This window comes from Salmo salar, chromosome 04 (assembly GCF_965601325.2).
Source record: "Salmo salar chromosome 04, fSalSal1, whole genome shotgun sequence".
NCBI lineage: Eukaryota > Metazoa > Chordata > Actinopteri > Salmoniformes > Salmonidae > Salmo > Salmo salar.
The window spans coordinates 95,996,761-96,010,881 of NC_138294.1; the positions used below are offsets into that span (position 1 = coordinate 95,996,761).

General features: G+C 46.2%; 1 protein-coding gene across 3 annotated transcripts in view; it reads right to left on the reverse strand.

The window, feature by feature from the left end:
• Positions 1 to 2,454: 2,454 nt before the first annotated feature.
• Positions 2,455 to 14,121, reverse strand: part of alg9 (ALG9 alpha-1,2-mannosyltransferase) — a 72,273-nt gene continuing 60,606 nt past the window's right edge. For 2 of the 3 annotated variants that reach the window (XM_045717514.2, XM_045717512.2), the window contains 2 exons: positions 7,859 to 7,986; positions 2,455 to 2,854 (listed from right to left, as the gene is read on the reverse strand). In XM_045717514.2, coding sequence (XP_045573470.2) covers positions 7,869 to 7,986 — 118 coding nt within the window. In that variant the 3' untranslated portion in view covers positions 2,455 to 2,854; positions 7,859 to 7,868. The remainder of the gene's footprint in view (positions 2,855 to 7,858; positions 7,987 to 14,121) is intronic. The other variant, XM_045717513.2, reaches the window with a different exon arrangement.

Consider the following 14,121-nt stretch of genomic DNA (forward strand, 5'->3'; position numbering starts at 1 on the left):
GTGTCTCCGGAAGGTGGTGATTGACTCCGCTGTCCTGGCGTCGTGAGGGAGCTTGTTCCACCATTGGGGTGCCAGAGCAGCGAACAGTTTTGACTGGGCTGAGCGGGAACTGTGCTTCCTCAGAGGTAGGGAGGCGAGCAGGCCAGAGGTGGATGAACGCAGTGCCCTTGTTTGGGTGTAGGGCCTGATCAGAGCCTGAAGGTACGGAGGTGCCGTTCCCCTCACAGCTCCATAGGCAATCACCATGGTCTTGTAGCGGATGCGAGCTTCGACTGGAAGCCAGTGGAGAGAGCGGAGGAGCGGGATGACGTGAGAGAACTTGGGAAGGTTGAACACCAGACGGGCTGCGGCGTTCTGGATGAGTTGTAGGGGTTTAATGGCACAGGCAGGGAGCCCAGCCAACAACGAGTTGCAGTAATCCAGACGGGAGATGACAAGTGCCTGGATTAGGACCTGCGCCGCTTCCTGTGTGAGGCAGGGTCGTACTCTGCGAATGTTGTAGAGCATGAACCTACAGGATCGGGTCACCGCCTTGATGTTAGTGGAGAACGACAGGGTGTTGTCCAGGGTCACGCCAAGGCTCTTAGCACTCTGGGAGGAGGACACAAGGGAGTTGTCAACCGTGATGGCGAGATCATCCCCCCATCCTCCACCTTTCTCCCTCATCCCCCCATCCTCCACCTTTCTCCCTCATCCCTCGCACCCTCCACCTTTCTCCCTCGCACCCTCCACCTTTCCGCCCCTCTCCTCCTCCCCCATCCTCCACCTTTCTCCCCATCCTCCACCTTTCGCCCCCCCCTTTCCTCCTCCTTCCCATCCTCCACCTTTCTCCCCCTCTCCTCCTCCCCATCCTCCACCCTTCTCCCCCTCTCCATCCTCCACCTTTCTCCCCCTCCCCATCCTCCACCTTTCTCCCCCTCTCCTCCTCCCCATCCTCCACCCTTCTCCCCCTCTCCTCCTCCCCATCCTCCACCCTTCTCCCCCTCTCCATCCTCCACCTTTCTCCCCCTCCCCATCCTCCACCTTTCTCCCCCTCTCCTCCTCCCCATCCTCCACCCTTCTCCCCCTCTCCTCCTCCCCATCCTCCACCTTTCTCCCCCTCCCCATCCTCCACCTTTCTCCCCCTCTCCTCCTCCCCATCCTCCACCCTTCTCCCCCTCTCCTCCTCCCCATCCTCCACCTTTCTCCCCCTCCCCATCCTCCACCTTTCTCCCCCTCTCCTCCTCCCCATCATCCACCTTTCTCCCCCTCTCCTCCTCCCCATCCTCCACCTTTCTCCCCCTCTCCATCCTCCACCTTTCTCCCCCTCCCCATCCTCCACCTTTCTCCCCCTCTCCTCCTCCCCATCCTCCACCTTTCTCCCCCTCTCCTCCTCCCCATCCTCCACCTTTCTCCCCCTCTACCTTTCTCCCCCTCTCCTCCTCCCCATCCTCCACCTTTCTCCCCCTCATCCTCCACCTTTCTCCCCCTCATCCTCCACCTTTCTCCCCCTCTCCTCCTCCCCATCCTCCACCTTTCTCCCCCTCTCCTCCTCCCCATCCTCCACCTTTCTCCCCCTCTCCTCCTCCCCATCATCCACCTTTCTCCCCCTCATCCTCCACCTTTCTCCCCCTCTCCTCCTCCCCATCCTCCACCTTTCTCCCCCTCTCCTCCTCCCCATCCTCCACCTTTCTCCCCTCTCCTCCTTCCCATCCTCCACCTTTCTCCCCCTCTCCTCCCCATCCTCCACCTTTCTCCCCCTCTCCTCCTCCACCTTTCTCCGCCTCTCCTCCTCCACTCCTCCTCCACCTCCTCCACCTTTCTCCCCCTCTCCTCCTCCACCTTTCTCCCCCTCTCCTCCTCCCCTCCTCCTCCCCATCCTCCACCTTTCTCCCCTCTCCTCCTTCCCGTCCTCCACCTTTCTCCCCTCTCCTCCTTCCCATCCTCCACCTTTCTCCCCCTCTCCTCCTCCCCATCCTCCACCTTTCTCCTCCTCCCCATCCTCCACCTTTCTCCCCTCTCCTCCTTCCCGTCCTCCACCTTTCTCCCCTCTCCTCCTCCATCCTCCACCTTTCGACCCCCCCCCCCCCTTTCCTCCTCCTCCACCTTTCTCCCCCTCTCCTCCTCCATCCTCCACCTTTCGACCCCCCCCCCCCCCTTTCCTCCTCCACCTTTCTCCCCCCTTCTCCTCCCCTTGCTGTTGTTACAGTTCAGGATACTGTATATCTTCTGTTAACTTTTTGTTCTATTTTATTTATAGTACTACTGTTGTTCTATTTTATTTATAGTTTAATGATTGTACTACTGTTATTAATGTCATTGATTACTGCATTGTTGGGGAAGAGCTTGCAAGAAAGGCATTTCACTGTACTTGTACACGGGACAATACAACTTGATAACAAGGAAATGCGAACTATGGTTGCCACTGATTAAAGTGTGTGTACTCCCTAAATAAAGGTATCTGAACTCAGTCTGTTTTACTTAGAGAAGGTTTTTATTCTCCAATTAAAGTCTCGTACACTCACTCTCTGACACACACACACACACACACACACACACACACCTTAATTACACACGTCAACATTACTTTCATTTGATAGTCAGGACATGATGTCTCTTTCACACCCACATGACTTATGTTCTTAAAGGGTCAGAAATCTTTTAAAACACACTGGACAGAGGAATGAGTGGAGATGTGTGGGGGAGGTAGAGGGGGAACAGACTTCAGAGCTGAGGGTCAGGGATCAGAGGTCAGGCGTGGCTGCGTTTGCGAGGCTGCTTTGGTCGTCGTGGTTTCAGGATGACGTATCGTGTGTATGTGGTGTGATGCTCAGAGAGGAAGGGAATGAAGAACGCTCTGAACAGAGGAGATGACCTGAGGGAGAGGAGAGAGATTGGAGAGAGGGAGAGGAGACAGAGAGGAGAGAGAGAGAGAGAAGAGAGGGAGAGGACAGAGGAGGAGAGAGAGAGAGGAGAGGAGACAGAGAGGAGAGAGAGAGAGAAGAGAGGGAGAGGACAGAGGAGGAGAGAGAAGTAGACAGAGAGAGGTGGGAAATATCACATTACCATTATATTTACTGCTGTCACACATATAACCTCTCATTGTATGTGTCTAAAATAAAGATTTATATATATATATATCCAGTAAAAAGTTGACACCTACTCATTCAAGGGTATTTATTTATTTTCACTATTTTCTACATTGTAGAATAATAGTGAAGACATCAAAACTATGAAATAACACATATGGAATCATGTAGTAACCAAAAACGTTTTAAATATATTTAAAATGTGAGATTCTACGAAGTAGCCTCTCTCAACCAGTTTCATGAAGTAGTCACCTGGAATGCATTTCAATGTACAGGTGTGCCTTGTTAAAAGTTAATTTGTTGAATTTATTTCCTTCTTAATGCGTTTGAGCCAATCAGTTGTGTTGTGACAAGGTAGGGGTGGTATACAGAAGATAGCCCTATTTGGTAAAAGACCAAGTCCATATTATGGCAAGAACAGCTCAAATAAGCAAAGAAATTATCCTCAACACTGGGGTCCCTCAGGGGTGTGTGCTTAGTCCCCTCTCCTGTACTCCCTGTTCACCCACGGCTGCGTGGCCAAACACGACTCCAACACCATAATTAAGTTTACTGACGACACAACAGTGGAAGGCCTGATCACTGACAACGATGAGACAGCCTATAGGGAGGTCAGAGACCTGGCAGTGTGGTTCCAGGACAACAACCTCTTCCTAAATGTGAGCAAGACAAAGGAGTTGATCGTGGACTACAGGAAAAGGAGGGCCAACAGGCCCCCATTAACATCGACGGGGCTGTAGTGGAGCAGGTCGAGAGTTCAAAGTTCCTTGGTGTCCACATCACCAACAAACTATCATGGTCCAAACACACCAAGACAGTTGGGAAGAGGGCATGACAAAACCTATTCCCCTTTAGGAGACTGAAAAGACTTGGCATGGGTCCCCAGATCCTCAAAAAGTTCTACAGCTGCACCAGAGAGCATCCTGACTGGTTGCATCACCGCCTGGTATGGCAACTGCTCGGCATCTGACCGTAAGGCGCTACAGAGGGTAGAGCGTATGGCCCAGTACATCACTGGGACCAAGCTTTCTGCCATCCAAGACCTATACTAGGTGGTATCAGAGGAAAGCCCATAAAATTGTCAAAGACTCCAGTCACCAAAGACTGTTTTCTCTGCTACCGCAGAGCGGTACCGGCGCGAAGTCTGGGACCAAAAGGCTCCTTAACAGCTTCTACCCCCAAGCCATAAGACTGCTGAACAATTCATCAAATGGCCACCTGGACAATTTACAATGACACCCCCTCCATTTGTTTTTTTACACTGCTGATACTCGCTGTTTATTATCTATGCATAGTCACTTCACCCCCACCTACATGTACAGATTACCTCAACTAGCCTGTACACTGACTCGGTACCGGTACCCCCTGTACATAGCCTTGTTATTGTGTTACTTTGTATTATTTTTTACTTTTGTTTATTTGGTAAATATTTTCTTAACTCTTTCTTGAACTGTACTGTTGGTTAACTTGTTATGGATAGGGGGCAGTATTTTCACGGCTGGATAAAAAAACGTACCCGATTTAAACTGGTTACTACTCTTGCCCAGAAACGAGAATATGCATATAATTAGTAGATTTGGATAGACAACACTCTAAAGTTTCTAAAACTGTTTGAATGGTGTCTGTGAGTATAACATAACTCATATGGCAGGCCAAAACCTGAGAAGATTCCATACAGGAAGTGCCCTGTCTGACAATTTGTTGTTCTTCTGTTGCATCTCTATCGACATTACAGCATCTGTGCTGTAACGTGACACTTTCTAAGGCTTCCATTGGCTCTCTAAAGCCGCCAGAAAGTGGAATGGGGTGTCTGCTGTCTCTGGGCAAAGTACAGCAGCAGAGATTGTAAGTGGTCAGCCTGGGGACAGTGAGACTGAGATGCGCGTTCATGAGACTTCTCCATTTTTTTCTTTCAGCCTTTGAATGAATACAACGTTGTCCGGTTGGAATATTATCGCTATTTTACGAGAAAAATAGCATAAGAATTGATTTTAAACAGCATTTGACATGCTTCTAAGTACGGTAATGGAATATTTTGAATTTTTTTGTCACGAAATGCGCTCACGCGTTACCCTTCGGATAGTGACCTGAACGCAAGAACAAAACAGAGATATTTGGATATAACTATGGATTATTTGGAACCAAAACAACATTTGTTGAAGAAGTAGAAGTCCTGGGAGTGCATTCTGACGAAGAACAGCAAAGGTAATCCAATTTTTCTAATAGTAAATCTGAGTTTAGGTTGCCCCAAACTTGGTGGGTGTCAAATTAGCTAGCCTGTGATGGCCGAGCTATGTACTCAGAATATTGCAAAATGTGCATTCGCCGAAAAGATATTTTAAAATCTGAGATAGCGTTTGCATAAAGGAGTTCTGTATCTATAATTCTTAAAATAATTGTTATGTATTTTGTGAACGTTTATCGTGAGTAATGCAGTAAATTCACCGGAAGTTTTCGGTGGGTATGCTAGTTCTGAACATCACATGCTAATGTAAAAAGCTGTTTTTTGATATAAATATGAACTTGATTGAACAAAACATGCATGTATTGTATAACATAATGTCCTAGGAGTGTCATCTGATGAAGATCATCAAAGGTTAGTGCTGCATTTAGCTGTGGTTTGGGTTTTTGTGACATATGCTTGCTTTGAAAATGGCTGTGTGATTATTTTTGGCAGGGTACTCTCCTAACATAATCTAATGTTTTGCTTTCGCTGTAAAGCCTTTTTGAAATCGGACAACATGGTTGGATTAACCAGAGTCTTATCTTTCAAATTGTGTAAAATAGTCATATGTTTGAGAAATTGAAGTTATAGCATTTTTGAGGTATTTGTATTTCGCGCCACGCGATTCCACTGGCTGTTGAATAGGGTGGGACGCTAACGTCCCACTGGCCCAGAGAGGTTAAGGGCTAGTCAGTTAGCATTTCACGGTAAAGTCTACACATGTTATATTCGGCGCACGTGACAAATAAAGTTTGATTTGATTAAGGTCAATCCGGCAAAGTTTAAGAACTTTGAAAGTTTCTTCAAGTGCAGTTGCAAAAACCATCAAGCACTATGATGAAACTGGCTCTCATGAGGACCGCCACAGGAAAGGAAGATCCAGAGTTAACTCAGAGTTACCAGCCTCAGAAATGTACACCGTCTGATTTATTTAGAATTCAAGCACACTTAACCAGCAAGGCTACCACAGAATTCTGCAGTGATAAGCCAATCACCTGACCTCAACCCAATTGATATAATTTGGGATGAGTTGGAACGCAGAGTGAAGGAAAAGCAGCCAACAAGTGCTCAGCATATGTGGAAATATGGGAAATCCTTCAAGACTGTTGGAAAAGCATTCCAGGTGAAGCTGGTTGAGAGAATGCCAAGAGTTTGCAAAGCTGTCATCAAGGCATAAGGGTCGCTACTTTGAAGAAAATCAAATATAAAATATATTTTGATCTGTTTAACACTTTTTTGGTTACTACATAATTCCATAAGTGTTATTTCATAGTTTTGATGTCTTCACTATTATTCTACAACATTGTTACATTACAGCCTAGTCACTTTAATAATGTTTACATATGTTGCATTACTCATCTCATATGTAGATACTGTATTCTATTCTACTGTATTTTAGTCTATGCCGCTCCGACATTGCGCGTCCAAATATTTATATTAATTGCATTCCTTTAGATATGTATTGTTGCGATATTTTTGGATATTACTGTACTGTTGGACCTAGAAACATTTTGCTACCCCTGCAATAACATCTGCTAAACAGACCAATACATTTTGATTTGATGCTGCCACCACCATGCTTCACCGTAGGGATGGTGCCAGGTTTCCTCCAGACATGATGCTTGGCATTCAGGCCAAAGAGTTCAATCTTGGTTTCATCAGACCAGAGAATCTGGTTTCTCATGGTCTGAGAGTCCTTTAGGTGCCTTTTGGGAAACTCCAAGCGGGCTGTCATGTGCCTTTTACTGAGGAGTGGCTTCCGTCTGGCCACTCTACCATAAAGGCCTGATTGGTGGATTGCTGCAGAGATGGTTGCCCTTCTAGAAGGTTCTCCCATCTCCACAGAGGAACTCTGGAGCTCTGTCAGAGTGACCATCGGGTTCTTGGTCACCTCCCTGACCAAGGCCCTCCTCCCCCGATTGCTCAGTTTGGCCGGGCGACCAGCTCTAGGAAGAGTCTTGGTGGTTCCAAACTTCTTCCATTTAAGAATGATGGAGGCCACTGTGATCTTGGGGACCTTCAATGCTGCAGAAATGTTTTGGTACCCTTCCCCAGATCTGTGCCTCGACACAATCCTGTCTCAGAGCTCTACGGACAATTCCTTCAGACCTCATGGCTTGGTTTTTGCTCTGACATGCACTGTCAACTGTGGGACCTTTATATAGACAGGTGTGAGCCTTTCCAAATCATGTCCAATCAATTGAATTTACCACAGGTGGACTCCAATCAAGTTGTAGAAACATCTCAAGGATGATCAATGGAAACAGGATACACCTGAGCTTAATTTCAAGTCTCATAGCAAAAGGTCTGAATACTTATGTAAATAAGGTATCTGTTTTAATTTTGAATACATTTGCAAAAACTTCTAAAAACCTGTTTTCGCTTTGTCATTATGGGGTATATTGTGTAGATTGATAAGGGGAAAAAAATATATTTTACTAATTTTAGAATAAGGCTGTAACGTAACAAAATGTGGAAAAGGGAAGGGTTCTGAATACTTCCCGAATCCGCTGTGTGTATAAATATATAGATGATAGATAGATAGATATCTAATGTGTGTTTGTACCTGGCAGCATTTAGGAAGGGTTTGGATGCGATGACGCTCCAGTCTGTGTGGTCTGCGTAGCGTGGCTCTCTGGGTGCTGAGGTCTCGAGGTCCAGATCCACCAGGTAATGGCACTGACGCACATCCACCTGAAACAACCACGACCATAAGCTCTGACGGAATCACTTTTACAGATAACTGGAAACTGTTCTGGAAACTGCTCTACAGGAAGAATGGAGTCCATCCAATCATTTTGGCTACTGGACTCTGTCCATGCATTTCAAGCCCACCTTAGATAATCCCTACCATTGTGATGCTGAATTTTCGTAATGCTTCATTAAATGTACATTATACCAGGGGTGTTGGCAGACAATGTAAGTAACCTAATTTATGTCCCTCTTACCGCTCTGAATGTCTCTGTTGATCCTACAGCTGTTGTCTGCAGTAATCATGAGCCTATAAACCAGAGTTATACTGTTAACACTGAGGTGGTGTTATCCTAGTAGGAAGACCACTGTTAACACTGAGGTGGTGTGTCCTATTAGGAAGACCACTGTTAACACTGAGGTGGTGTTGTCCTAGTAGGAAGACCACTGTTAACACTGAGGTGGTGTTATCCTAGTAGGAAGACCACTGTTAACACTGAGGTGGTGTTATCCTAGTAGGAAGACCACTGTTAACACTGAGGTGGTGTTATCCTAGTAGGAAGACCACTGTTAACACTGAGGTGGTGTTATCCTAGTAGGAAGACCACTGTTAACACTGAGGTGGTGTGTCCTAGTAGGAAGACCACTTAACACTGAGGTGGTGTGTCCTATAGGAAGACCACTGTTAACACTGAGGTGGTGTGTCCTATAGGAAGACCACTGTTAACACTGAGGTGGTGTGTCCTAGTAGGAAGACCACTGTTAACACTGAGGTGGTGTTATCCTAGTAGGAAGACCACTGTTAACACTGAGGTGGTGTTATCCTAGTAGGAAGACCACTGTTAACACTGAGGTGGTGTGTCCTAGTAGGAAGACCACTGTTAACACTGAGGTGGTGTGTCCTAGTAGGAAGACCACTGTTAACACTGAGGTGGTGTTATCCTAGTAGGAAGACCACTGTTAACACTGAGGTGGTGTTATCCTAGTAGGAAGACCACTGTTAACACTGAGGTGGTGTGTCCTAGTAGGAAGACCACTGTTAACACTGAGGTGGTGTTATCCTAGTAGGAAGACCACTGTTAACACTGAGGTGGTGTTATCCTAGTAGGAAGACCACTGTTAACACTGAGGTGGTGTGATCCTAGTAGGAAGACCACTGTTAACACTGAGGTGGTGTGTCCTAGTAGGAAGACCACTGTTAACACTGAGGTGGTGTGTCCTAGTAGGAAGACCACTGTTAACACTGAGGTGGTGTTATCCTAGTAGGAAGACCACTGTTAACACTGAGGTGGTGTTATCCTAGTAGGAAGACCACTGTTAACACTGAGGTGGTGTTATCCTAGTAGGAAGACCACTGTTAACACTGAGGTGGTGTGATCCTAGTAGGAAGACCACTGTTAACACTGAGGTGGTGTGATCCTAGTAGGAAGACCACTGTTAACACTGAGGTGGTGTGTCCTAGTAGGAAGACCACATTATGCAGCTCACCCTGCACTATCAGCTCCAATATAAATAACATTGTCATACCTACTTCTGATAAGCCTCCCAGTAAAGCAGTGAAAACAATCAAGCAACCCAGAAAAGTGCTAAAAAAAAAATAGCCCATATTAACATATGTAGCCTAAGAAACAAGGTTCATGAAGTCAATAACTTGCTAGTAACAAATGACATTCATATTCTGTCATTTGCATCTTTCTTTTGGTGTTTTTCAGTCAGTAGAAAGGCCTCTTTAGTGTCCTAAGTTTTCATAACAGTGACCTGTTTTGCTTTGTCATTATGGGGTATTTTGTAAGTGTCTTAACGACCGTTCCACAGGTGCATGTTCATTAATTGTTTAAGGCTTATTGGCCAAGCATGGGGAAAAAGTGTTTAAAACCTTTACCATGAAGATCTGTGAAGTTATTTTGTATTTTTACAAATTATCTTTGAAAGACAGGGTCCTGAAAGAGAGACGTTTCTTTTTTTGCTGCATTTATATGGAAAAGAATAAACTGCACTGGCAGTTTCCGGGAGAGATGGACTTTGGATTTAAAGAGACAAGGACGTGAGGCTGAAAGCTGGACATATACATCTTACAAACTAGGCTTGCATGTGGACTTCCATTTACAATTACAAGATGACAGACTGAGAATTGGATTGATTAAGTGAAGTTTAGGAAACGCAAAAAGCATGTGGGTGTTGTGACCATTCTTCCCCAAGTTCCTGACTGAAATAAATGGCAAAGGTATGTAGAAAATTAGCATTAACCACTTGGTGTAGTAATGACTGCGATGGGAAAATGATTTATGGGTTAAATTAGCGGGTTATAGTAGTTTTAGGTTGCTTTATATGCGATTTATTTTGATGATTGTTTTGTAATGGAGATGTACCGCTTGAAAAGCATTTCCTGCTGTTTTATTGAAGATTGATGGTAAGTTATTTATTTTTTAATTATTTTTATTGTCTCGATATAAGTTTGAAGACAATTAGAAAATGAGCGTTGAACTATATGACATTTGTTTAAGGGGAATTAATTTGGTATTGGAATGAATAAGAGCACTGTTGTAACTCACAGGACTCTTTTAGACCATCCTATATGTTTTTAAAATCTACAAGACTGTAGTTTTACAAAATTATAACTTAGCTACTGACTGAAGGAGTTATGACTGATTTCCAACAATACCATTTTCTGTCCGCCTGCTTGTGAAGTGGTAGCAGTATTGTAACTGCTAACCTTTGCTTCACAGCACTACCAGAGAAGATTTGAGAATTCTGCGTTTTAAAAGTTAATGATTTGAGCCTTGTGGAGAGAAGGCCTGTGTACAAAATGTGAAAAGGTGTTGATGTAACTGATTCCTGGTTTTCAAGTTGACACGGGCAGTAAGAATACCTGAAATCTCAGGAATATAATTTATGTAGTGAGAATGGAGTTGACAGATATTTGGAATTTAATTTCAGTGAACCAATTTGTATTTAAAATAAGCCTGGAATTAGTTAATTGATTGATTGCTGTTAAGACATTTAAATACCGTTAAAGAATTAAACAAATAAAGAGAGTTACCCCATTAACTAATGTGTGGACATATGAATGAGTGCATAGTGAATTCACGTTTCACACTAATCTCACCCATGGCCACAAGATGGAGATGAAGGACAAGATAAAGTCCTGAGGGTTTGTAGCCACTTGACAAACATACCGCTCTCCCCTCACCTCTCCCCAGCACGTACCGCTCACCTCTCCCCAGCACGTACCGCTCACCTCACCCCAGCACGTACCGCTCACCTCTCCCCAGCACGTACCGCTCACCTCTCCCCAGCACGTACCGCTCACCTCTCCCCAGCACGTACCGCTCACCTCTCCCCAGCACGCACGTACCGCTCACCTCTCCCCAGCACGCACGTACCGCTCACCTCACCTCAGCACATACCGCTCACCTCACCTCAGCACATACCGCTCACCTCTCCCCAGCACATACCGCTCACCTCTCCCCAGCACATACCGCTCACCTCTCCCCAGCACATACCGCTCACCTCTCCCCAGCACATACCGCTCACCTCTCCCCAGCACATACCGCTCACCTCTCCCCAGCACATACCGCTCACCTCTCCCCAGCACATACCGCTCACCTCTCCCCAGCACATACCGCTCACCTCTCCCCAGCACATACCGCTCACCTCTCCCCAGCACATACCGCTCACCTCTCCCCAGCACATACTGCTCACCTCTCCCCAGCACATACTGCTCACCTCTCCCCAGCACATACTGCTCACCTCTCCCCAGCACATACTGCTCACCTCTCCCCAGCACATACTGCTCACCTCTCCCCAGCACATACTGCTCACCTCTCCCCAGCACATACTGCTCACCTCTCCCCAGCACATACTGCTCACCTCTCCCCAGCACATACTGCTCACCTCTCCCCAGCACATACTGCTCACCTCTCCCCAGCACATACTGCTCACCTCTCCCCAGCACATACTGCTCACCTCTCCCCAGCACATACTGCTCACCTCTCCCCAGCACATACTGCTCACCTCTCCCCAGCACATACTGCTCACCTCACCCCAGCACATACTGCTCACCTCACCCCAGCACATACTGTTTTTCTGTATTTGCGGAGCAATTTCATGCAAAATGTGTAAACCCCTTTTTCTACAGAACAGATTGACCCTGATTTAATTTTTTTATTTAACCTTTATTTAACCAGGTAGGCTAGTTGAGAACAAGTCCTTTATTTAACCAGGTAGGCTAGTTGAGAACAAGTCCTTTATTTAACCAGGTAGGCCAGTTGAGAACAAGTTCTCATTTACAACTGCGACCTGGCCAAGATAAAGCAAAGCAGTGCGACACAAACACAGAGTTACACATGGGACAAGCGTACAGTCAATAACACAATAGAAAAGGTCTATATACAGTGTGTGCAAATGAAGTAAGATTAGGGAGGTAAGGCAATAAATAGGCCATAGTGGCGAAATAATTACAATTCAGCATTAACACTGGAGTGATAGATGTGCAGAAGATGAACGTTCAAGTAGAGATACTGGGGGGCAAAGGAGCAAAACAAAATAACAGTATGGGGATGAGGGAGTTGGATGGGCTATTTACAGATGGGCTATGTACAGATGCAATGATCTGTGAGCTGCTCTGACAGCTGATGCTTAAAGTTTGTGAGGGAGATATAAGTCTCCAACTTCAGTGATTTTTGCAATTCGTTCCAGTCATTGGCAGCAGAGAACTGGAAGGAAAGGCGGCCAAAGTAGGAGTTGGCTTTGGTGGTGACCAGTGAGATATACCTGCTGGAGCGCGTGCTACGGGTGGGTGCTGCTATGGTGACCAGTGAGCTGAAATAAGGCGGGGCTTTACCCAGCAAAGACTTATAGATGACATCGAGCCAGTGGGTTTGGTGACGAATATGTAGTGAGGACCAGCCAACGAGAGCGTACAGGTCGCAGTGGTGGGTAGTATATGGGGCTTTGGTGACAAAACGGATGGCACTGTGATAGACTACATCCAGCTTGTTGAGTAGAGTGTTGGAGGCTATTTTGTAAATGACATCGCCGAAGTCGAGGATCGGTAGGATGGTCAGTTTTACGAGGGTATGTTTGGCAGCATGAGTGAAGGATGTTTTGTTGTGAAATAGGAAGCCAATTCTAGATTTAATTTTGGATTGAAGATGCTTAATGTGAGTCTGGAAGGAGAGTTTACAGTCTAACCAGACACCTAGGTATTTGTAGTTGTCCACTTATTCTAAGTCAGAACCGTCCAGAGTAGTGATGCTGGACGGGCGGGCAGGTGCAGGCAGCGATCGGTTGAAGAGCATGCATTTAGTTTTACTAGCATTTAAGAGCAGTTGGAGGCCACGGAAGGAGAGTTGTATGGCATTGAAGCTTGTTTGGAGGTTAGTTAACACAGTGTGCAAAGAAGAGCCAGATGTATACAGAATGGTGTCGTCTGCGTAGAGGTGGATCAAAGAATCACCAGCAGCAAGAGCGACATCATTGATATATACAGAGAAAAGAGTCGGCCCGAGAATTGAACCCTGTGGCACCCCCATAGAGACTGCCAGAGGTCCGGACAACAGGCCCTCCGATTTGACACACTGAACTCTATCTGCGAAGTAGTTGGTGAACCAGGCGAGGCAATCATTAGAGAAACCAAGGCTGTCGAGTCTGCCAATAAGAATACAGTGATTGACAGAGTCGAAAGCCTTGGCCAGGTTGATGAAGACGGCTGCACAGTACTATTTTTTATCGATGGCGGTTATGATATCATTTAGGACCTTGAGCGTGGCTGAGGTGCACCCATGACCAGCTCTGAAACCGGGTTGCATAGCGGAGAAGGTACGGTGGAATTCGAAATGGTCGGTGATCTGTTTGTTAACTTGGCTTTCGAAGACCTTAGAAAGACAGGGCAGGATGGATATAGGTCTGTAACAGTTTGGGTCTAGAGTGTCTCCCCCTTAGGAATCTCAGAGGACACGAAGAGAGGTTGAACAGACTAGTGGTTGCGACAATGGCGGCAGATCATTTTAGAAAGAGAGGGTCCAGATTGTCTAGCCCAGCTGATTTGTAGGGGTCCAGATTTTGCAGGTCTTACAGAACATCAGCTATCTGGATTTGGGTGAAGGGGAAATGGGGAGGCTTGGGCAAGTTGCTGTG